This window comes from Corythoichthys intestinalis, chromosome 2 (genome assembly GCF_030265065.1).
Source record: "Corythoichthys intestinalis isolate RoL2023-P3 chromosome 2, ASM3026506v1, whole genome shotgun sequence".
In the NCBI taxonomy this organism is placed as follows: Eukaryota; Metazoa; Chordata; class Actinopteri; order Syngnathiformes; family Syngnathidae; genus Corythoichthys; species Corythoichthys intestinalis.
The window spans coordinates 41,486,139-41,512,389 of NC_080396.1; the positions used below are offsets into that span (position 1 = coordinate 41,486,139).

Here is a 26,251-nt window from a genome sequence, read left to right on the forward strand (position 1 = left end):
TATTAAAATGTTATGGCATGAACTTATAAAAAGGCCTTTCATGCTCGAAAACCCTCAAGTGTTGCTGAATTAAAACAACTCTGCAAGGAGGATTGGGCCAAAATAGCTCAACAGAAATGTGAAAGACTCATTTCCAGCTATAGAAAAATGATTATTTTCTGTTATGCCCCCTTAGGAAGAAATAAACGTTTCACGCTTCAAGCTCTCTCTCCGCTGTCACTGTAAATAGTATCAATTGTCTATAAAATTATTATAAATACACCTCTGCATAACATTATATCTAATTAACATTAAAGAAATAAGAACGTAATATTGATCAACTTACAACAAAAAATAACTTTATTTACATCGTTTTTGTAACAGAAAACACTCAAATTGTATCAAGTTGCCTGAAAAAAAACAAAAAAAAAAACACATACGAACTGTAAACATCGGATCAAAGTACCCAGGACTTGAACTGTATCTATTCATCTTTGTTGCTTCATTTCTAATTGTGTATCATATTGCCTCTGTAAAGCCCTTTGAGACTTCTGTTGTGATTGAGGGCTATACAAATAAAATTGAATTGAACTGAATTGAATTTTTGACCATTTAACACTGAAAGATAAAATTAAATAAAACCAACAAATAATAATCCAGTCCAATTGCTCAGTAACATTAACTCAAGAGGAGTACACTATGCTAAACAATCTGACCGACAAATATGAAACAAATTGTGTTGATTTTTTATTTTTGTGTATGTGTGTGTGTGGGGGGGAGGGGTGTAAATCAAAATGGGGTTACTGTACATGGTCTTTAAGCGCAGCAACAGCATAGAAGCCATTCTCACAAAAATAAGATGTTGCAAAAGGATAATGAATGCCTATCTCCCTCTGGCTTAAATGTAGATACTGCCTCAGTTCCACTCAGTGCGTTCAATGTAAACCTCAGTCCCAATATGGAGTCAGGTGACATATCGACGAACTGGTCCTCTTCTGCAGAGCTCAAACCAGTTGGAGCTGGTGCGTTGAAAGGATCTCTCACCCAGTCAAATTGGTAATTGTTTTCAGGGAAGTACTTTTCAAAGAATCACATCACCGATTAAAATATGCTCCTTGATACATGGAACCATTGAGGTGGCAACATAGTCAATAGTGTGAATACATTTGTGCAGGTTCTCGACTGAATCAGTATTTCCTTCATCAAGTCGCCTGCCCCACATTGCTAGCTTTCAAATGAAAGAGTTGATTTGAGTTCATGTCTTTGTTGCTGTCAGTTGCTTCATCAAACTGTAAGGTAAAATGTTTCCCTACTAGCTGTTCTTTGAGATCATTGGCAATCTCATTTATGATTTGTGACAGTGCTATTGGACAGAGGGACAGTTTTTATTTTCTGCAGCACTTACATCGTTCAGCATGACAGAGACCATGTTTAATACTGCAGGCAGAATCAGCTCCTCAACTAAGGTGTGTTTTTTTTTTTTTTTTTTTCAGAGCAATTTGGTATGCAACCTTACGGTATATGACACCTCACAGTGCTTGCTGGTTTACTAAAGTAGCACTCACAAAGCGGGACAATTGTCAGCAATATTTGGCACATTTTCTCTCAAAAATTCAAGCAAAAATTCAAGCAATGTCTTTAAGTGACATCTTAATTTATTTGGCTTCACGCTTTTCGCTGCTAACATTTTTAGACACAGTACACATATAGGTCTTTTCTCATCTTCCGCTTCATTAATAGTGAAGCCAAATGCTACATTTACACTCCTGTCTTCAACAGGGTTCTGTGTGCACGTGTGCGCATTATGGTATATTTAAGTCTGGAGGGAAGTTTTCGCTATACCTTCCTGGTTACAAATTCTTAAAACAATTACTCCCTTGGTGCTAGCACACTCACACGGTGCGTGCAATTAATCGTCATCGTCGTTGCAATTATCTGGAAAAAACGCAGAGGAGATAGGGAGGGTTAAAGTCGATCAGAGGATGACTGAGGATGGTGACTCTTAGAGGATGACTGAGGACGGTGACTCTTAGTGGCGAACAAGCCCTGTTGAAGTGCCTCTTGGTCAGCTCGGAGGTGAAGATCGTTGTGGAGGAAAAACTGTCAAACGAGAACTGACGTTTAGCGGTGAAGCAAACCGGCATTGGTGCCTTGCCGGATGAAGGGCGGTGCAAGTCAGTCGCAGACAAACTGCAAAAAACCCTAGATATCATTATTTAAATTTCATGGTAGAAATATGTTTCATCCACTTGATGGCACTCATGCTCTTTGGACAGGTGATTTTTCATTTCTGTTTCCCAGTTTCCCAGTTGGAATTATTTTATTTTTGTGCATTTTTTGGTCTAATAATAGGTTATAGTATAATGATAACAGTTCATACAGATGAGGTTCAGCTAAGAAAAAAAAAAAATTATATACCAAATCTATCTATCTGTCCGTCAGTCCGCCTGTATAAAATATGTTTACCATTGTTTAAAAAATATCTCCCATTGTAAGTAGTCACTCATTATTCTTTCACTGAATACTTCTTTTTTTGGCTAACTGACCTTAACTACAGCAATATTATTTATAAGTAACACTACTCTTACTTAAGTAAAATCTTTGTCTAATATAGAGGTCTCCAAACTGGTCCTCAAGGGCCGCTATGGGTCCTGGTTTTTATTCCAACCAAGGGCGTAGGTTTGCATAGGGACGGTAGGGACATGACACTACTAACTTTTTAGGATGATCAAATTGTGCCCACCAACTTTTAGACAATCTTATTTGCATTATATAATGACTTCAGTTATGTAGGTCATTTAGATTGTCATATGCCGTAAGGATAGAATTGACCCTACCATTATGAAGTGAATTATTTTCATTATGTTCAGACTTACATTTACCCCTTTTCACATGCTGAATGTGCCAGTTCTTTTTTTCCCCCTCATACGCATGTTTGATTGGTCGATTACTTATACAACATGTTGATAACATGCCGCCTCCTCCGCCCCCTTCAAAGAGGAGGGACATTAGAAGTTTTTTTTTCAGCCAGCAGCCACTGTAAGTAATGTAAAAAGACGTCAGTGTTGTGGAGGTGGGGAACACACCACAAATTTTGCTACTGAAAATCCAATCTGCATCAGAGTTAGCTTAACATTAAATTGTGTGAATGTGCTAACCTGAAAAACTCGAGTAGGAAGTTGCTTAGAGAGAAGTGTCCTCCTCTGTGTTTTCTCCTAAAACTGTGAGAAATGTAGTGGACCGAGGTTTATTCACTTCTCCCCAATCATCATTTTTGTTTAATTTATGTGGCCTGAAAGCAGCCCAAAGGTGCTTTCATTTTCTGTTGAGTTTGGCTGTCCTTGTAAACAAAAGCAGTCGTGTTTTATCTGAAGGAAAGTTCCATTTTTATTTATTTTCGTTATTCCCTGACTAAGAAGTTTTTTCAGTTATATTTAATTAATTTATTTAGACAGACAATGTTGAGTGGTCTTAATACAAATGTTTTTTTTTTTTTTTTTTTGCATTCTTGGATAGTTAACAGGTTATTAACAAATTTGTACTTATTGTGTATGTTAATGTAATTTAAGTTCTGTTCAAATATTGCAATTTAAATTTGCTAATAAATTCCTGACATTTATGTTTTCAAGATGTTTCTTTCGTAGTTTTTGAAAACAAATGTTTGAATCGAACGGTTTATCACCTGAACCAATACATATGAAAGTTAGCATAAGTCAATACAGACTTATTTGCATTGATCATTTAGCCTATCAATTAATTCGGTTGATATTGGTGAGAAATGTAGCCCTGACCCCCATTCACCCAATCAGTTTGGTCTTATTAATGTCCTGTCCCCAGCAAAAAGTGTACATGCAGATTATGCTGTTATATTGTCCCTACCAATGTTGAGAGCAAACCTACGTCCTTGATTCCAACTGATCTAGCTCAGACAGTTCAACCAATGAATTTCTGCAAAATCAAGCAGCACCTTACTGCAATCAAATGATTACATTTTCGAAAGATTGGTGAAAATGAGATTGGTGTGTTTTGTTTGGATGAAATAAAATCGTGCACCCACTGTGGCCCTGTGTGGATTAGTTTGGAGTAGGGATGTCCCGATCCAGGTTTCTGCACTTCCGATCCGATACCGATAATGTTTTGCACTTCCGATCCGATACCGATACTGGCCGATACCGATACCGGCCTATCTGAACATGTGTTAAAGTTTAAAGTTATTTAGTCTCCTTACTTAGTTGTCAGACTCATGTTGAAAAAGGTTTTAGTACTCTTGATAACAACTAGTCAGCTGAATTAGGTAAGTTTGAATAACACACAACGGTTGGTAACGAGAAACTGACCTGTTTTTTCAGTGACAAACACAAAACATTATAAATAACAAACAGAAATGGCAAAGTCAGTCAGTAAAACGTGCAAATAATATTGTAAACTGTCTTAAAAAAACACACAAACAACTTCAGTGGAAAATCCCACAAACCCCCCAAGCTATTAGATGCTTTTAATGTTTCGTGCATTAGTTACAAAAATTGTATAAAAAGCCTCTCAGGTTTAAATTAGGGCTGTCAAACGATTAAAATTTTTAATCGAGTTAATTAAAGCTTAAAAATTAATTAATCGTAATTAATTGCAATTCAAACCATCTATAAAATATGCCATATTTTTCTGTAAATTATATATATATTCTGTAAAATAAATTGTTGGAATGGAAAGATAAGACAAGATGGATATATACATTCAACATACGGTACATAAGGACTGTAGTGGGCATTTCACTCTACTGTCATTTAAATCTGTCTATGCTGTCCTCACTCCGAAGCGTCTACTTTTTCTAAAGCTAGACAGCTAGTGAACGACGCCTTAATAATCAGACTTCTTCCTTTTTCATCTGATTTTTTAATAAAATGGCCTCAAACCATTGTCCTTTTTAGACCGTCGTAAAACTACAAAAAAAAGTACACAAGCATTGCATTAGCAACAACGTTAGCTTAGCACGCTATACAGGTTCACTAAACATAAACAAAAAGCGTCTCATACAAAAAATATAACATTTCGCTTACTAACATAATATGTACATTCTTTACAACAACCATACTTACTGACAAATCTTGTCCAAGGACCATATAAGCACAACATTACAACGTAGGCGTCAGCCCGAGACGTCGTGCAGCCATATTGAACTGGCAAGAAAACAATAAACCATGTCGCAAAGCGACCACAAGAGTTCGCTGTTAGACAGCACAAAAAGCCTTGCGGTAAAACTTACCAAAAGGCAGAATACTGTCTGAGCGGGACATGTGCGTTAATTGCGTCAAATATTTTAACGTGATTAATTTAAAAAATTAATTACCGCCCGTTAACGCGATAATTTTGAGATCCCTAGTTTAAATAAACGACTATTTCAGTATCAAGTTAACATTTTGAAACAGTAAATAAAATACTCAAGTCCCCATTCTGTATCAGCAGCTTTAAACTACATTCAATTCATTTAATTTTGCGAATCAACTGTTAAAGTTGTTAAAATTGCTCCCGTTATTCCATAATTTCCCTTCTCTCTACTTTCGACATGTGAAAGTTTTAAAACTGTTTTGAAGATAGATTCAAGTCATGATTTTGCCGATTTAGGAGTATTTTAGATAAAAAGTTAATTAGGTTCGCTTGGAAGGTTCACAACAGCCTACTAGGGAAGTCTCCTGCTTTAAGATGGCGGCTGTTTACTAACGCAACTAGTTTTCAATACTTCAGTGTTGCTAACACCATCGAGTCGGTCATCTAGCATCTAGTTCTATATACATATGATATCTATTATCTACATTAAAACGATGTTGACGTAGTTTGTAGCGGCTGTCAGCAGCAGTCAGGTATTGTGTTCCAGCGGCATAAGTTGAGCTAAAGCCGTGAGTTAAGCATTGGCATTACCTGGGTATATGTCCGTTTCTCATTGTGTCTTGAAGACCGCGCTGTGTATTAGTTCCGCTTTACTTGACATATTTCAATAATCGGAAGTTGGATGTTTGTGAATCGTTCTCGAATCTTCCGCGGTCGAATCGCTCAAGGATGTAATGATGGCTGGGCATGTTGTACCGTGGTTCTAAGCGTTGGATGGTGCGTCTTTACTCACGAGAGATAATGGCTCTTCATCCAGAATGAATTCTTCCGTAATGACTCTTGTTATTTCCTGGGCTTTGGGACTGTCGAGTGCCAGTTTGTCACGCATAGCAAAAGTTTCTGCCAGTGTTAGTTGCGTAGGACCTTTCTTTTTGTCTTCGGTTTTCTTAAAATACTTCTTATATTGTTTGTGGTGGTATTTCGCTAAATGCTTGTTTAGGTTGGTTGTATTAAAACTTCTTACAGCTTTACCACCACGCTTGACTTTATCGTGGCATATGTTGCACTCTGCCTCGTCTTTGTCGTCCTTTAAGGTGAAATGATCCCACACAGCTGACATTTTTACCGATAAAGTCTCTCGGTAAATTGGGAGACGGTAATTTAAATGTAGTGTGTTGAAGGTGTGCCGTAAAGTGCGGACCGGATTTTAGGGAAACTGAAGCAAAAACCGGAATGGATTCTCTAAATCGGTGTGCTGGAAAAACCGGACTGGATTTTAAAAAAAAAAAAAAACTGGATTGGAAGTCTGGATCGGAATTTATCCATGTTGGCCGATCCGATACCGATGCGCATTTTTTTGCCCATATCAGCGTCCGATCCGATCCAAATATCGGATCGGGACATCTCTAGTTTGGAGACCCCTGCCCTAATAGATATCAAATATGTAAAGCTAGATATTTAAAGGCGGGTTTGGTGGTATAACTGTCGGCCGTCTTCCGTTACTTCTCGGGCAGATCTATTGAAGCGGACTGATTTTCTCCATTAAAATATGCTTAATTCGTTGAATTTTTGATGGATTTACAAATGGATTTCTATATAACAAGCCATATTATTAACATGGCAATGACTTTGAGAAAATGTTATAAATATTCTTAAATTTGCAGTAAAATAATTAGGTCTCTGACATTTATGGTAAGCCAAATGTGTTGAAAATCAGTTGCAGAATTGTAGCTATTTTAAAGAGCACATTCCGTTGACTGTAATGTTATGTCAATTGAATGGTCCTGACCTAAAATGAAATTTCATAGAACATACATATATATTTTTATATAGTACATCTTTTCTCTGGATACTCCGTTTTCCTCCCACATCCCAAAAACATGCATCGTAGGCAGATTGAACAGTCCAAACTGTCACTAGGCATGAGTGTGTTTGTGAATGTGCCCTGGAACTGACTAGCAATCAGTTCTGGTGTACCCCGCCTCAATAGTTAGCTGGGATAGGCTACAGAAACCCCCGCTACCCTTGTGCGGATAAGTGGCATGGGAAGTAGATAATAAAAACCTTCTATAGTTATATATTTAATCATAATAAAATAGATACATTTGAAATTATCCAAAATGTATTTCTGTTCCTGCTGTTGGAAAAAAAATAACCATGGGAATTGGTAATTTTCAGGAGAAAAGAGTATCCAGTGCTTTTTCTATTTTATATTAATAATAATAATAATGATATGTTTAACTATGTCATGGTTTCTTTTAGTTTCATTAAACATTTTTTATAGAATTACCATTAAAAAAAATATTGAAAAAACAATCGTGAAAAATTTTTAGATCTAACGATATGAGAAAAATAACTGTGATCCCGTTTTTGTCCAGATCGCCCAGCCCTAAGTGCAAGAGTGTTTTTATGTGTTTGTTGTAAGCAGGGCCGAATCCAAGTGAATAATGGAATTTTGACCATCAGTGGCCTCAGTCTTGCTGACATCGGCACATACCAGTGTGTGGCTGAGAATAAGCATGGTAGAGTCTTCACCAATGCTGAGCTTCAAGTCATAGGTAAGAAGACTTTCTTGATCATTTTGATGATTTTTATGAGCTTCTCTGATATACCCCTTTCCCACTAGCCAAAAAACCCATGTCAACCCACTAACAATCGGCTTTTGGTGGCAGTGGGAAAGGTGCAGCGATCCGCCTCCACCCGTGTCAATCAACCCGCCAAGCGACCCGCGTTAAAATCACCTCAGCTCTGATCGTCATGCAGTGTGAAAGCAAAACCCCGGGTCAACAGTCAACACCCTAATCTACGTGGTGATGTAGGCTCTTATGTGATGCGTCATAACAACGTGCCAGTCGCCTCCCATTTGACACACCCCACAACCGTAGTTACGTCGAAGCTTACAACAAAGCTAGTAAAAGAAGGAGCCAGTAGCGCACCACATTGAACATGTCCCAGCTTTGGAAAGATGATGAGAACTGCCAGCTCCTTTCCATCCGTGGAGAAGAGGAGATTCAGCAACAGATGTCTAGGACCGTGCGAGACACAGCAATTTATAGAAATATTGCTAGTAAATTAAAAGCTCGAGGCTACGACCGGACGCCAAAGCAGATCATCAACAAACTAAAACAAGAAAACACATATCTCTCCGTAAAGGACAACAATAACCGGAGTGGAATGGGTCATCGTGACTGGCCATTTTACGAGCTGTGCAACAGCATTTACGGCACCTCTGCTTTGGCTAACCCCGTGAGGCTATCTGAAAAGGAGGCTTCCATGTTGCTCTGCATTGTTTACTTCCTTGAACTGAATGAATTCGGTCGCACCTGTCGACGTTGATCTTAGCGTGGTGACGTCACGTAAACTTACGCACGGCTGAGGAGGGGTGGGGTGTTAGACGGGTGGGAAAAAGAAAAAATGACACGGCTTTTTTTTTTTTTTTTTTGTCAAAGGGAAAGGTGCCAAATGCCAATTGCTAGTGGGTTGCATCGGCTTGGAAAAAACGCGCGTTGACCAACTAGTTTCAGTGGGAAAGGGGCAATAGTGACAAAGTATAAACCCCAATTCAAATGATGTAGGAGCATTGTATAATACTGTATGCACATAATACAGAATAAAATTATGTATAGATTCTTCTTAGCCTTTATTCAATTTAATATAGTGCCACTGACGTATTTAAATCTGCAGTTAATATTTAGATTGATGAACTGCAACAAAACATGGAAGCTTTGTAGATTGTAAACTTCCCATTCTTGGCTTATGTACGACGCTTGTTGTCCGATTCCTAATATGCCACACATTCTCAATAGGACAAAGGCCTCTTGGCATTTGTTTTGTTTTTCTTTCATTTACTGTATATTTTTTTCATTCATCTTCTGTATCGCTTTATCCTCATGGTCCTGGGGTGCTGGAGCCTATTATCTCAACTTACTGCAAGCATGAGGCTAGGTACTTCCTGAACTGGTTGCCAGTCAATTGGCATGGCATTTTCTTGTTGAAAATAAAATTGAGGGTGGAATGGAGCATGACATTGACGAGCGGATCAGTAGTGCAATGATTTTGGCACTATCAGTGTATCATGATGAAGGAGTGAAGCTGCGAGACGAAGCTCTTGATTTACCAGTTGATCTACATTTTTTCCCTCAACTATTATCATCAAGAGCTGTTAGTCATGGCTGAACAAAGAAGCTCACAGGTACTTGGGTACTAATTGGTATTCCTCTGCAGGGTTTCTTGCATTCTCTTAGTCTTAGAAGAGATAATAATAATAATAATCCTTTGTATTACGCTTGGGCTCTCGCATCACTTGGTGCTCGGGCCCGAATAATTATGATAAGCTTTGCATTACAATACGGTTATCGCTTCCCTCGGTGCTTGGGCCCTAATAATAATCTTTTGCATTACAATAGGCCCTAATTACAATTACAGAACTACAATTGCAAAATTACAAATATAATTTAAATTACAAATACAATTACAATTGCAAATACAAATAGAATTACAGATACAATTTCAATTACAAATACAAATGCAAATGCAATTACACAAAAACAATAACAAATACAAATACTAGGCATGTAAGCAGGACTGAAAGTGTCCTCGCAGTTTGGCGCGGACGTCACGCGCCTTGGACGGCACCCGGCTCAGTGTGGTGGCAGATCGTCCTACTCTCATCATCCCATGAGAAACTAACATGTGCTTGAAACTCGCATCTTCCTTGTGATGAGAAATACATTCACATATCTACATTAAAAAACCCTATTGTAGCGGGTCCAACAAAAAAGGCACCCCTAATGAAGGTTTGAGGTCAATTTTTTTTTTTTTTTTTTTTTTTTCCCTTGGAGAAGGATCCGGTCTAGTGATCCTGTTCCCAGCAGGGGTTTCCATGCCTACTGGGTAATATTTCAATGCAATAGTGTTCAAGCTGGGCTACCTCTCATCCATGCCAGATATGAAAAAGACTGAAATTTGGATCAAGGAGTTATTAGTCATTTACTGAATTTTGCGTGTTGTCAAAAAAAAAAAAAAAAAAGGGGGGGGGGGGGGCGACTATGGCACCCTGCCCAGGTCAGGCCCGTGAATGAAAACTCATTTGTCTCATGAACAGTCTCACCAATTTTGAGGACGATCCAGCTAATTCCCTAGCTACCATGTCTTAACTATGCACCCTGTAAAAAACACCACTTGGTGCTCAGGCCCGAAAAATGTCAAGGTGACCTCGTTACTGCAAAACTGCAATTGTCCATAAGCAGATAGCAAACATTATGAGATGTTGTAATTGTCCTAAAGGAGCAGGAAAGGGAAGCATCTCATTTTGCATTGTTTCATCTTTGTGTCACACCCCTCCGTGGTTATTCATAATGTCCATTTTAAGGGAACAGCCTGGATTTGGAAAAATGATTGTCTCTGGCTATGTTAGCCTGTGTGAATATGTCACTGTTGCGCGCAAGTGAGACTACGTTATATGAGTATTAAAGCAAAAGGATTGGCAATCTACCGAATAATAGATGCCATGATCTTTATAATTTCATCATGCTTTTTTAACTTCATATTTTGCATCTCACTTGCACTCTACTCCCTGGTTTATTTCAGGAGCAACGCTTTCTGTTGTTTATTTCAATTTACCTGGTACCATTCATCTGATTTGTCTTCTCTTCCAGCTGTAGCGCCAGACTTCTCTCAGAATTTGCTGAAGCCCCAAACTCTGGCTCGGCAGAGTGGTGATGTACTGATTGAATGCAAACCTAAGATGTCTCCCTGGGGTGTGATTTCATGGAGGAAAGGAAAAGAAGCCTTAAGAGAGAGCCACAGGTAATGGATTTCCTCATGAATGTGTGTTGAGCAACAATCAACTGAATTTTTGTTGTTGTTATTATCGAAACTCATTTCATTGACATGTTATTTTGTATTCCTGTTGACAAATAGCAAAAAGCAACGCCACAGCAAGCAAGAGCATTTTAAAGCTTAACATATTTCGCATGTTTCCACTTTTCCTTTAGCATTAAACATCCTCACTTTAACTTGATTGTCCTCCCTATAAGACGCTGGCTTCCACAGTTTACAAAATATAATTGTCCATGATTCTTGATCCATTAGCTCATTAGCAGCATGTAAAGTCTGCAGTTTTTCGAACAGATGGTAGATGATGATAACGCAAACACCATTGAGACGTACGAAATAAAAAGAAATCCCAATAGAACCAATCGATGACAAAATGCGGAATAACATACGTTCATCTGCTATAGTAGATGTAGTATTGAGGGAGGCAGCTGGTCATCTTGTTTTATTAGAAATAAGGTTGTGCAGATCAATACAATACCTCAGTGACCAAGGAGAGACAGGAAGATAAAGTGTTAATCAAACATTGCCCCCAAAGGAGGAGATAATTATTGGTTGTTCATTCAGAGACTGATTAAGATTCCTTGAATCTGCTTGCTTTTAAAGTTGCAGCAGTGAAAAGCTTGTAACTTCCTACTATTTGAGATAGGAAGAAGAAACAATGGAGACAACGTGGCTTCAAAATATGGTACTGATATAATGATAATAATATTCCTACTTGAGCCATCCCCTTATCGTGGTGGAGGGATTTATGTACCAGTGATCAAAGAAGCTGTATTGACGGGAGCAGCTAGTGGGCATACATATTTCTCCAGGGTTGAATAACTGTATGTTAGAATTCACCCCAGTAGCTGATAGCACGGCTCCTATAGTAGCTGCGGCGAAGGGGCCACTGTCATCCCCCCGGGACCCAGGGCGGTCCCCCATTGACCAGCTTTCATGGAAGGGACGAGGGAACATGCCACCAGCTCCCACATCCGCCCACCCGGAAGCCCAGTCACTACCGCAATTCCCGGCCGACGCGGCACACCACGAGACACCAATGGTCCACTTGACCCGAGGCAGGAAAGGATCCCCACCCGGAGGGGGCGACACCCCACTGGCGTCCAGCCGGCGACCCGCACCGAAGCCCAAACACGATGCCCAGGAGGGGTCCTGCTTAATGTTTGTGCCAGTGCAGTAAACACCACTTCAGAGGACCCAGACTTTTTGTCCTGGTAGGAGTTGTTGAAGTGTTTTCCTGTTAGAATCTCCCTAGTTCTGCTAGGAGACTTCAACACTAATGTGGGGAAAAAACTATGAGACCTAAAAGGGTGTGATTGGATTTTAACCCTTTAGAGCTTTTTTCATTGGACTTGTAACCCACCCAGTGCGGGGAAATCCTCTGTGTACACTGTGTTATAGGAGTGGGAACCTCTTGGTACCTCACGATACGATACGAATTGCGATACATAGCTTACAATAACGATGATCTGACGATATGGCAGGAAATCATTCTAGGATATTCTACAAACAACTAATAAACAGAAAAACAAGCTTTTGCTGTGAATTGGAATGAGTTAATTGCTAGTAGACGTCCAATCCACTTGAACTGGGAGGGTGGCAGCGAATGAACGAAAGTTCATTCGCTGCCATCCCTCCCACTTCAAACGGATTGAACGTCTATGGCCGTCAGTAGCATGCAATGCCAGGCAATGAGGTAATTTTGGGCCATTTAAGGTCATTTACCTGTTGATTTTCAGTTACTTCCTTTTGATTTTGGGGTATTTTCTGGATCTTTTCCTGTTTATTTTGAGTTACAGAACAGGAAATAACCTGGGAATCATACAAATGGATAGGCAGTGGCTCAAACTCAACAGAAAATGACCTATAAATGCCCTAAAATGAACAGTAAGTGACCTGTAAATGCCCTGAAAATCGGACAGAATGACTGTGAATGCTCTGGTTTCAAATGAACGAATGTTCCCAGTCTAAATGGATTGCGCTTCGAGCACCGTCAATGCAAGCTTAGAGTTAACTGAGACACTATTATGGCGGAAGATTTTGGTGGCAACTTGTTGGTTTATTTTTATTATTTTTTTCTTTAGACTCTGACACCTTTTCAAAATGATATCTCGATTCATGGCAAGTCGTATCGATAACCTTTTGGGATACAAAGTATCACGATATATAACCATTTCGATATTTTGTCACACCCCTACTGTGTTATGTTGTTTATTTGTGATTGTGATGAATAGAATAGAATAGAATAGAATAGAATAGAATAGAATAGAATAGAATAGAATAGAATAGAATAGAATAGAATAGAATAGAATAGAATAGAACGGTGTAAAGCACAGAGATAGGCAAGTGTACACAGGCATTCTAATTTGTAGCTCGGACCACGCGGTTTATTGAAATAAGCTGCAGCAACTCCTCCTTCATGAATAACAATTGAACATCACATTGTCATGTAGTGCAAATCTCCTACCCTCACATCTGGACACAAGCTGTGGGTCATGACCGAAAGAACAAGATCCCGGATATAAGCGTCCGAAATGAGCTTCCTCCGCAGAGTGCGTGGGCTCTCCCTTAATGTGAGAAGCTCAGTAATCCGGGAGGGGTTCAGAGTAGAGCCGTTGCTCCTCCACATCCAGAAGAGTAGGATGAGGTGGCTCGAGCATCTGACTCCTCCTGGACGCGTCCCTGGTGAGGTCACAGTCACAGTGTAGGAGATGGTGGGTTGATGGATGGATGGATGGACGGACGGACGGACGGACGGACGGACGGACGGACTGACGGATGGACAAATGTGACATCATAGAAAAATGATTCAGAAGTTGCACAGAGAGATTGAGATGAAATGCAAAAATATCTCACTAGAAGACAATTTTGAAAGTCCCCATTAAACATTTCATAAAGCTCTTTTATCTATTCATAGTTTCATTATCATGAAAAAAAAACATTGTAGATTTGAAATTTTGTAAAAGATATACTACCGTGTCAGAAATTATTTAAAAAAAAAAAAAAAAAAAAATCGATATTGAATCATTCAATCATTATGACCTTAACATCCCGCAAATATCATAAGACAATAGAAAATTGCTATATGCTACATTGACCTTTGTTGACCTATGGAACGTTTTAAAAAATGATATGCCAACAGGCAGGGCAAAAGGGCCCGGACGGACTTTCTGTGAAATATTTTAAACACATCTGGTCTATAGTATATATATTTTTCTAATGATATTAGAAATAAATGAAGACAGTCAAATCAGAGTTTATCTGAACACCATTGTGAAAAACCGTATTACCAAAAGTAGGAAAGGACCCAAACAGCAAAATACAGGTTTTAACTGCAAGACTAGAAAAAAATATTCCCACCATATTAGACGATATTTAGCAAATCGATAAAACTGGGTTTATTAAAGACAATGTCAGATGGCTATTTAGTTAATTTAGCACAGAGAAAAAAACAGCTCAACTGTTCTATCATTAGATAAACATTTTATGAAGTCAATTGGATTTTCCCCATTTACAATATTTAAGAAATTTGGTTTTTAAGAACCTTTTGTTCACTGGATAGCAATGTTTTGCAATGCACCAAAGGCAAGAGTGAATATCAATGAGATCATATTATAGTTTTTAACTCCAAAGAGGTACTAGACTAGGATACACACTCTCATCCTTATTACCATATTTTCCGGACATATTATATTTTTTGATATTTTGAATGGGTCTGCACCTTATACTCAAGTACAACTTTTTTACCCTTTCCCCCCCACTCTGACCTCCAACAGCTCTAACAGCTGGGTACCCAGAGACAACATACACAAGCACATGGAAATCATTTAAACAAATTAAAATTTTACTAGGGCTGCCAAACGATTAAAATTTTTAATCGAGTTAATTGCAGCTTAAAAATTAATTAATCGTAATTAATCGCAATTCATCGCAATTCAAACCATCTATATAATATTCCATATTTTTCTGTAAATTATTGTTGGAATGGAAAGATAAGACGCAAGATGGATATATATATATATTCAACATACGGTACATAAGGACTGTATTTGTTTATTATAACAATAAATCAACAAGGTGGCATTAACATTATTAACATTCTGTTAAAGTGATCCATGGATAGAAAGACTTGTAGTTCTTTCTGACAAATGTTAGTACAAGTTAAAGAAATTTTATATTAAAACCCCTCTTAATGTTTTCGTTTTAATAAAATTTGTAAAATTTTCAATCAAAAAATAAACTAGTAGCCCGCCATTGTTGATGTCAATAATTACTTACACTATAAAATCAGTCGCACCCAAGCGCCAGCAGAGGGCAGCAAAACTCCGCAAAACACAATTAACAAGTGGGCCTTTCACTCTGCTGTCATTTAAATCTATCTGAGCTGGGCAAGTGCGTTAATTGCGTCAAATATTTTAACGTGATTAATTTAAAAAATTAATTAACGCCCGTTAACGCGATAATTTTGACAGCCCTAAATTTTACCTTAGCTATTTTTGACGACTACGTGGTAAGTCACCCATGTCTTTCTAAAAAGAAAATTAAATAAATTATATTAAATATTAAATAAATATTTTTTTTAAAACAATCTGAACATTATTCAACATGTGGAAAACACGCCACCACTGGAACCTGGATATGAACCCACAAACTTTGAAATGTGAGGTGTATTGTATGTTCTGACTGGGCCTATGTGCTGCTAATGGTAATAATATATATTTTTGTTCCTTAAATAAAACTTATGATGCTTATCGTTCTTATCCTTTTGCTGTTCTATGTTGCAAACCTACATTAAAACACTATTTTTTAAAAAATGTGAAAATCGAAAAACCAGTCAGTGATGATTTCCATGTTTATAAAGTATTAGTGCATGTACACGAATCTGCCAGCAAGAGGCAAAAACATATGCTTCAATGCACAGCATTGCCCATTTCTCACTATATACAGGATTAATTGCTTGGTTGGCTCAGCATTCTTTACTCAGAAATCCAGCCTCACCAAAGTGTGGGTGCAGTTGTAGTCATATCTCACACACCAAGAGTGTTAGTTTGAAAACTGAAAGGCTGATCATATGGTAAATACCAGTACAAGACTCAGTGGTTCCTACTGTAGGCTGTGTTATTTGAAGGGGACGGACAGCATCGACATCAAGATTATTATTGTGTTGTGAAATGATAGACCCAGCTTGCAGTTTTATCATCCTCTTAAACATTAAAAAGAGAATGCTGCCATAAGGCTGTGTGCAACGGCACCCACATGGAAAGATTTCCTATTTGAGCTTGAACATTACAGCCTTACACTGAAGTGGGTGAGTTGCATACCAAATCTAGACTTCGACATTATTGCAACATATCATGCAAGCCTATTCTCTGCGTCCTCGCTCATTAGAAATCCGTTTGTACTGCACAGAAATCAGGCTGCTACCAATGTTTTTACAGCTGCGGCACAGCAGTAATCCATCCCACTGGATGAACTAAAATACCCATAATTCCTTCTAATCTTCGAGGGATAATGTTTTCAAGGAGAGGTACAAGTTAGCTAAGAAAGAGAATCTGATAAGTAAATAAAATCTCGCAGTGGGGATTCTTAATGCTCCTGAGATGATTGGGCACGTGGCAAGCAAAAAGAGCACAGTACTTGCATAACTAAGTGACATTTGAACGTCACACTGCCGCCTATTTAAAATATGCTCCTTTGCAGAAAGGTTTGACATGCAAAAGTGATTGCAATCAATACACAAACAGCATGGATGACAATTTAGCCTAGGTTACACACTCATTTTGACTAATGCAATGATTGAAACAGTGGGGGGAAAACTTGATGGAAGGGCTCCTTTAATATGAAATATATTTTTATTCGATGAATCACTTGCTTAATCAATGGACTAATCAATTCTGAAAATATTAAATAATATTGACATCCCTGTCACATATTAATAAAATTAAGTAATTTGGCTGATATACAGTAACAAAGAACTCACATGTTTCACATTGCATTCCCATTATGTTTTTGAAAATGTGCTCCTGCAGTGAATCAAATTAAGAGCTTGCTAGAATATGTTAGTGTTTAAGTGTTTAGCTATGCTATCTTTCCCAAACAATTGTATTGTTTTTCTCATCCTATAATTTTTTGCTGCGAGAGACAGATATTTTAGATCACAATCAGTTGTTACTTTAACAGCTACCAGAAGGAACCAGAAAGTGTCTATTTTTTGTATCACGCTACTCAATCTTGTGTCTCACAAATTCCCCCACTCAAGTTAACAGCAGCCTGGTGGTTGAGTGCATGTCCATCTCACACTTCAAAGAACAAGGGTTCAATCCTGGTCTCTGGCCTTTCTGGTTTGTTCTCCCCATGCCTGTGTGGGTTTTCTCCGGGCACTCCACATCCCAAAAACATGCATGTTAGGCTGACTGAACTCTCTAAATTATCTGTGAGTGTGAAAAGTTGTTTTTCTCTTTGTGCCCTATGATTGGCTAGCAACCAGTTCAGGGTATAGACCCTACCCACGTGACGTCACAACTCCGCTCTCCTGAATGGTACCGCCCAATTGTCCGGCAAAACATAGTGTTAACCTGTTACGGCTACGTACATTTCTCCTATTTACGGCGTGTTTTTCTGCTCCTTAACATTAATAATCAAAATGGTGAAGGCGTGTGTGGCTCTTGGTTGCACTAACAGAGAAGATGGAAGGAGAGACTTGAAGTTTTACCGTATTCCGAGGGATCCAAAGAGGAGAGCGAAATGGACGGCTGCAATTCGACGTGAAAACTGGGCACCAAAAAATCACCACAGACTATGTAGTAGTCATTTTATATCCGGTAAGATGCATTTAAGATATACTTAGAGGGTTTTGGGCTGACAAATAACCACAATCAAGATCATTGCTAGGCTAATCGCCGACAACATACACGTATGTATGTAGTGAGAGTGCTATCGCTAAACCATATAAACATTAAAAGCCTTAACTCCATTGACAAACGACATGAAATACATTAGACTTGACAGTGGATGTTAGCAATAACAAAAGATTTTGAATTGAAAATTTCGTAACTCACCTTTCCAAGCACAAGATAGATTCCTGCCGAATTTTCGTGGACGAGGACCTGTTTCACCCAACCAGCAACGAAGTATTTATAAGCCTCCAAGCTCTTGAAGTTTTTCAAATTTTCGTGAGAATAGGCTGATTTTGTGTGGACAAGATAATTGTAAATATCAGCGTAGCAGATGTCAGGCAGACAGGGCGAAGACAGTGGGTCGAAAAACATCGATTTGGGCATCAAATATGGATCTGGCGACTGTATAGAACGAAGCTTTTCCACATAACGCCTTTTATGCAACACATCCAGTGAGTTTACGGCATCAGAAAGCACCGGGTCTTCCATGAAATGCATTTTAAATTCCTCGATCAATTGAAACCAATGCTAATACAGAGACAAAATGACGGACAAGTGGGCGGAACCATACAGCGAGCACGTGGTTTTGTGACGTCGGTGGGTAGGGTCTATACCCTGCCTCCTGCTCATAGTTAGCTGGGATAGGCTTTAGCACCCCTGTGACCCTTGTTATGATAAGCGGTACATAAGGGGAATGAATAATGCTCCTCAGATCTTTATCTTAAATAATCCACTTCATGCTTGCTGAGGAGAAAACCTGTCATACATACTTTGTCACATAATTGCATCCCATAGCCATAAATCTTTGATATACCCATTACAAAAGAGCCCCTCAGTTCACATGCAAGAGTAAAGCTACTGCCCATGGGGAGTTGGCCATCTTTGAACGGATAATGTGTATTAATTTCCCTTGCCTCAACCCATTTCATACCAATTTTTTTCCCAGCTATTTAACATCCAAACCAGGTCTCATTGGTATCTCCTTTATGTCACTAAATATGTTAAAAAAGAAAAAAAAAACTTATAATTTTTTTTTGCTCACAATTGTGACCGGTGGATTGAACTGGCTTGAAGGTGCTATTTTGGATTTGTCACTTTCTGACTCGTGACTGCCACCTACGGCCTCAAGCTTAACCACAGCCTGTGTTAAGCTTGTACATGCCGCGCATGCTTGTACGAGCTCGAACATAAAGCAGTGAGTGTTTTGCCCATCAAATAAGCACCACAAACGCAAATACAGCAACTTTGATTGTTTACCTTTAGAAACTTAAGTCTTAAGTGGGTTACAAAAGTGTTTTTGCCGAGAGGAGACTGGGCGGAGGCCCGGTGAAACAGCCCTGCTGCCGTATGGACGCACGTGGACATACACAGGTGCGTGTTTGCCCTGAGTGTTCGAGCCGAACACAGGGAAGAAAAAGGGATTTTTGGGGCAGTCTCAGGATCAGTTTACATGGCGATTCTGCGACACCAAGATGCAATGACTGTGTTGCAGAATAGCCTCGCCTTCATATGGTGTCGGCGAAAACGGAAGGCGAAGACACAAACCATTGAATCCGGGCTCCAAAGTGAAAGGATTTGATGGTGCTATTGAACATTAAAAACAGCAAATGGCGAAACATTGCCTTTAATTTACTGTTTTTAAAATATTTTGAATTTAAATATGTGGAATGTTTCCATTTTTGTGCCTTTTGAAGCAAAAGAAAAATGCCTTTGCTAACAGTGGGCGGGTATGTTGTCTTTCGGGCTGAGGAGGTTGTTGGGGTGAAAGTGCAACACTGGCTGTCGCCTTGATGTTAGGGATCGCTGAACCGGGGGGAGGATCCCAGTGCAGACAAAGGGGAAGCAGAGTAGGTTGATCCCACGTTTATTTAACACAGGGTTTTTTTTTTCTCAGGCGGAAAGAGGGATTGTTGCGGTGGGCACCGTAGATGCCAATGTGAGTTGCCACCATTTGTTTGGTTGGCAGTTCATCGGGGAAGCGGAGGTATCCGACAAGGGGAGCGCTGATCAGGTCTGGAAAACACGACAGGTTGATCGGACAATGTGGTGGTTCGTCTGCTGGGCTTTTAAAGCTGGCTGATGGTAATTGCCCACAGCTGTGGCCGCTACACCCATCTGACATCAGACCTGTAATCAGGCAAAATCCCCTCACCTGAGGCAGGGCTCAGGAAGGAGGTGAGGAGGCCCTAACAGAGCCCCCCCCCCCCCCGCCTCCCTCCCACGGGCTCCACCTGGCGTCCGACGGAGAGCACCGGGATGGGCGCAGTGGAAATCCCGGACGCCTGAGACAGCACCTACCTTGACACGACCCAAGAGCGTTCCTCAGGACCATAGCCCTACCAGTCCATGAGGTATTAAAGCCCCCAGCCGCGGCGGTGGACGTCCAACAGGCGCTGCACCTGGTACGCAGGAGCCGGAACAGGGGGGGCAATGGACACGAAGAAACAGGCTTGACCTGGGAGAGGTGGCACGTGGGATGGACGCGGAAATGACGAGGGAGCCTGAGGCACATGGCTGCAGGGTTCACCACCTTGACAATTTCGTACGGGCCCACAAACTGGGGGGTAAGCTTAGCCGATCCAGTCTTCACAGACAGGGACTTAGCCGCGAGCCAAACCTTCTGGGCCACTGTGTAAACGGGCACTGGCGTGCGACGGCAGGTGGCCTGGACACACGTTGCTAGCGAAGCCCATTGGAGCGCCGTGCCAGCCCCTTCCCAGACCTGCGAGCACTGGTTGACGTGGGCCTGGACCGAGGGGACAGCAATGTCGTTTTCCTGTGAGGGAAATAACGGCGGTTGATAGCCAAGGGAGCAGAGGAACGGGGACATACCGGATGAGGCGTTCGGGAGGAAGTTGTTAGTGTACTCAATCCATGCCAGATAGTTGCTCCAGGAGGCAGGATGGGCCTGCGTAGTGCATCGACGGGCAGCCTCCAGCTGTTGATTCGTGCGCTCGCATTGCCCGTCCGTCTACGGGTGATAGCCAGAGGAAAGACTCACCGAGATGCCCGACGTCGCGCAGAAAGCCCTCCACACCTAGGAGGTGAATTGTGGTCCCCGGTCCGAGACCACATCTGCTGGATGTCAGTGCCAGGTCCCGCACTGGGCCTGGTGGTAGTCATCCATGTTAAGACGAACAAGCGGGTGTTTGTCACAAGGGTCGGCCACCAAAACCACTGTCGCAGCAGCACTGCCAACGTCCTCCTAATGCCGGGGTGGCAAAACAAACGAGATGAGTGGGCCCACTCCAATACCTGGGCTCGAAGGTCCGGAGGAACAAAGAGTGTTGCCTGTGGCTCCCCACAAGGGCCGAGGTGGTCCCTGAGTGTCCTTTGACCTTCCCCTCGATCTCCCACTCCATGGCAGCAAGAAAGCAGGTTGGAGGGGAGGATTGTTGAGGATTTCGCCTGTGACTTACTGTTCTGGAATTGCCGGGACAGGGGATCTGGTTTTGTATAAGCCTGGAGTGTAAGACAAATTGAAAATTGAACCGGCAAAAATACATGGACCACCTTGCTTGACGCGGATTGAGATGTTTGGCGGAAATGAGATGTTCAAGGTTTTTGTGATTGGTGAGCACATGGAACGGTGAGGATGCTCCTTCCAGGTGGTGGCACCGCCATTCCTCAAGGGCCAGCTTCACAGCAAGGAGTTCTCTATCGCCGATGCTGTAGTTATGCTCTGCTGAGGCCAACCTGTGGGAAAGATAGGCGCAGGGGTGCACTTTGCTGTCGGCCCTGCGTTGGGACAACACTGCACCCACTCCGACCCCGGAGGTGTCGACTTCCTCAATGAACTGAAGTGCTGGGTCGGGATTGACAAGCACAGAAGCCATGGTGAAACGTGCTTTGAGGTCACAGAAGGCTGCACCGACAGCGTCAGACCAGCGGAAAGGCGTGGCTGTGGAGGTGAGTGTCGTGAGAGGAGCAGCAGTCCGGCTGTAGTCGCGGATGAACTGAGGGTAGTAATTTGCAAAGCCCAAAAAGCGCTGGAGCTGTTACCGGATGGCAGGAAGTGGCCAATTCAGGACCGCCGAGACCTAAGCCGGGTCCATGCGTAGTTGGCCCTTGCCAATGATGTAGCCCAGGAATTTGGTCTCGGGGACGTGGAACTCGCACTTTTCTGCCTTAACTAAGAGCTTGTTCTCCAGTAGACGCTGGAGAACTTGGCGGACATGTTCCTGCTGTTCAAGGGGGGTGCGGGAGTAGACCAGGATGTCGTCGAGGTAGACCACCACAAACCGATTGATCAGGTTTCTGAGGACATCGATCACGAGGTTCTGAAAGACGGCGGGGGCGTTGGTGAGACCAAACGGCATAACGAGGTACTCAAAGTGACCCAGGGGCGTGTTGAATGCGGTCTTTCACTCATCCCCCTCTCAGATACGGACTAATATATTAATATACTGCTCCATCGCCTCCCTCTCAGACTGTGAGATCGAAAACAGGCGCCCCCTAGGGAGGACTGCACCTGGGAGGAGGTCAATAACGCAGTCCTATGGGCAGTGTGCGGGTAGCAAAGCGGCGCTTTCCTTACTATAAACTTGCCGAGATCATGATAACACTCCGGGACCGTGAAAAGGGTCGGGTGGTTCCACTTCTGGGACAGGGCAGGACGACATTACTGATGACATAAGACAGTGTGCGTGACAATACGAGCTGAAGGCAGTTATCTTGGGGTGTGACCAGTCAATGGAGGGGTTGTGTTTTCTCAGCTTAGGCAGCCCGAGGACAAGGGGGAAGCGAAGGCTCCTGAATACGAGGAAAGGGCTCACCTCCTGATGATTACCGGTTACGAGGACGTTGATGGCTTCAGTCTGATAGGTCACCCGGAACAAGACTTGGCCATCCAAAGCAGTGGTCTGTAAAGGGGCTGAGAGAGTCTGCGTCTCCAACCCCAACTGATGGGCCGGTTCCCCGTCGATGAAATTCTCATCCGAGCCGCAGACCACCAAGGCGGTGATGGTGTGCGACTGGCCCTTCCAGGAGAGTGTAACCGGGAGTTGGAGCCGGCGAGAGGGAATGTTGCTCATATGGCTCACGAGTAGTCCCTCTGCTTTTGGCGAGCCTAATGGTTTCCAGGGCGTATTGGGCAATCACGAAGGAAATCTCCCCCTGTCCCAAAGTAGACACACAAGTTGTTTTTGAATCTTCGCACACGTTCACCTGGAGTTAGTTGGGTTCGGCCCAGTTGCATACGCTCTGGGTCGTTGACAGGGGGCGGACCTCTGGGCACACACGCAGCGCTGGGCGTCTGGCCGAGATGCGGAAGCGGTCGGGGAAACGAGACGTGGGTGGGCGGAGCCTCCGGCTGCTCCCGGCGCTGTCTCTGTCGTTGGCGCAGCCGATTGTCCAATTTTTATCGAAAAAGTGATCAAGTGATCGAGCGAGAATGCTTCTCTTGTGGCTAGTTCATCTTTGAGAGATTCGCTCAGCGCGGAGGAAGACATCCTGTAGGGCCTCGTCATTAAAACGTCTGTCCGCTGCCAGCGTTCGGAACTCTATGGCGAACTCAGCAACGCTGCATGCTCCCTGGCGGATTGACATGAGCCGCTTAGCGGCTTCCTTTCCGCGAACGGGGTGGTCGAAGACCTTCTTCATCTCTTCTGTGAACCTGGCGTAGGAATAGCACACGGGAGAATCTTGCTCCCACACTCCAATGCAGCGCCACGGAGGCAGCCGATTAAATACGCAATCCTCGCCCTGTCATCTCGGTAAGTAAATGGCTGTTGTTCAAACACCAGGCTACATTGCACCAGAAATGCTCGGCACGCTCCGAGGTCGCCACTATAGGGAGTCGAGGCGGGAACGTGTGGCTTATGGAGATCGGCTGTGGCTGGTGGGAAAGTTGGCGACCGACGAATGCGTGGTTCGGCGGGGCGATCCGGTTGAGGAAGCGGCGTAAGCTGTGCCTGGATGGCTTGGAGTGTCTGCCCGATGTCCGCTACCTTTCCATACAAGTCTTAAATGGCTTGGTAAGCCTAACTAAGCGAGCCGGTTGCTGGCGTTGTCTGCGGGATCCATTACTGGCCCGATCAAACTGTTAGGGATCGCTGAACCGGGGGGAGGATCCGAACGCAGATAAAGAGGAAGCAGGGTAGGTTGATGCCACGTTTATTTAACACCGGGTTTTTTCTCAGGCTGAAAGAGGGATTGTTGCGGTGGGCACCGTAGATGCTAACATGAGTAGCCGGCAGCTGGCAGGTCACTGGGGAAGCGGAGGTATCCGACAAGAGGTGCGCTGATCAGGTCTGGAAAACACGACAAGTTGATCGGGGGATGTGGTGGTGCGTCCGCTGGGCTTTTAAAGCTGGCTGATGGTAATTGCCCACAGCTGTGGCCGCTCCACCCACCTGACATTATACCTGTAATCAGGCAAAATTCCCTCACCTGAGGCAAGGCTCAGGAAGGAGGCGCGGAGGCCCTAAAACTTGAAAATCTGCACTGCCAACCTATGGCCTGGCATGAATTCTACATCGTTTTCACGCAGAATTGCAACATTGTTCGAATGAAGACGGAACCATGTAAATCACCATGTTACCATGTAAACGCCCCCTAAAATGGCAGGACTCTGTGTACTCATCAGGGCATTGGTGGAGCATGCATGGAGTAGAAAAACATTTTAAATTAACACAAAAAATTAAGTATAGTACCTTTCAGGCAATAGTGGTCACTTTAGCTCAGTAAGGAATGTTTTGAGGCTGCCTTCAAGGTGCTCATTTTCTTTTTTTAAGCAAGTTGTGTTTGAAATTTTGATCTAACCCCATTACTGGGTCACATGCAGTTTCAAGCATAAAATGGGAGCTTGAGCTGGGTAATTAATTTCAAACGATCCAAATGTATTAAAGGAAATTGCTGTACAATCAGGGCCAGGAGGCATTATCAAAAATTGATGGGATAGAATTTGATTAAATTGGCACAACCCCGCTTCCTGAACAAATGACTTAGATTAAAAGATTGTCTACTGCCATCCAACAGCCAATAAAATTCAAGTGTTCTTCAGCGCCTTGACAACTTACTCACTAAGTAACACAATAATTATATTTATACTCAAATCTGTGCTCAAAGCAATTCACAGTTGTGGCTCCAGTTCAGTATCTGATTAATTGCCAGAAGCAGTTTATCTTAAAATGAAAAAAAAAAATATATATATATATATATATATATATATATATATATATATATACTGTATATTATTGCCTGATGAGGGATTTTCCACTCTCCAGCGGTTCTTACTTCTTAACCTGTTTTTTTTCCAACACTGATATACCTTAATTTTCCGCCGCTACTTTTTTCCCTCATTTTGAACCCTGCAGCTTATAGTCCAGTTGCCTGGCATGGCCAGACTATTCTCCCTGTATTTTTCAAAGACTGTGAGAATAGTCTGGGACCCAGCCCATTAACAGCCTCTTGAGCTAGTACCAAATGATCCGTCCAATCAGATTTGTTTATTTGCATGACGTGTTCTTAATGAGCAACGTCACTCTTCCCCGCCGGAAGTCGTCTCCACAACAACACAGATGACGAACAGGAGAGCCGAGAATATGTTCCAATCCACGATAAAATCAGTTTTAAATTAACAAAAACACATAGACACAAGTCATTTACAACAGGCTGTCTCGCTGCTTTTTGGCAACAAACACTCTAAGTGGGTCTGGCGTGCCATGAAAGATGCACATGCTGAAAAGCACCTCATACCCACTGTGAAGTATGGGGGTGGGTCAGTGATGCTGTGGGGCTGTTTCACTTCCAAAGGCCCTGGGAACAGTGGCGGAGCTAGACTTTTATTCTTGGGGTGGCCAGGGGGTGGCCGAGGCTATTTCAGGGGGTCCACAGACTATAACAATACATTTGTTTCTTGACTTATCAATTGCAATCAGAGTGTCAAATGTTTAAATGTACATACTAAGCACACAGGTGATGAGATTTATGTATATAATTTGTTTACTAACTTGATAATAACTATTTTTTACAAAAATGGTGAAAATGCACCAACACATTCACAGTTACTCATACGTCTCCCCCCCCCCTTCTCTCTTATCAACATCTTAACGATGTAAAAAATGTAAAACACAACTTGGTAACAACTTTGTTATAATTAGTCTGAATTTGTATGTCATTATGTCACTAAATTATTTCCAGGAGATTGTAGATAAGTGATATGTATGTAAAAGTATGCAAAATAATTAATCCAAATATTTTAAGATAACTCATTC

The 26,251-nt window shown here is 41.9% G+C and overlaps 1 protein-coding gene across 4 annotated transcripts in view; it reads left to right on the plus strand.

Annotated features, from left to right (window-relative positions):
* cntn3a.1 (contactin 3a, tandem duplicate 1) overlaps window positions 1–26,251 on the plus strand; it is a 199,152-nt gene that overhangs the window by 130,381 nt on the left and 42,520 nt on the right. For all 4 annotated transcript variants that reach the window (XM_057817332.1, XM_057817315.1, XM_057817323.1 and 1 more), the window contains 2 exons: window positions 7,730–7,859; window positions 10,959–11,109. In XM_057817332.1, the coding sequence (XP_057673315.1) occupies window positions 7,730–7,859; window positions 10,959–11,109 (281 nt within the window). The remainder of the gene's footprint in view (window positions 1–7,729; window positions 7,860–10,958; window positions 11,110–26,251) is intronic.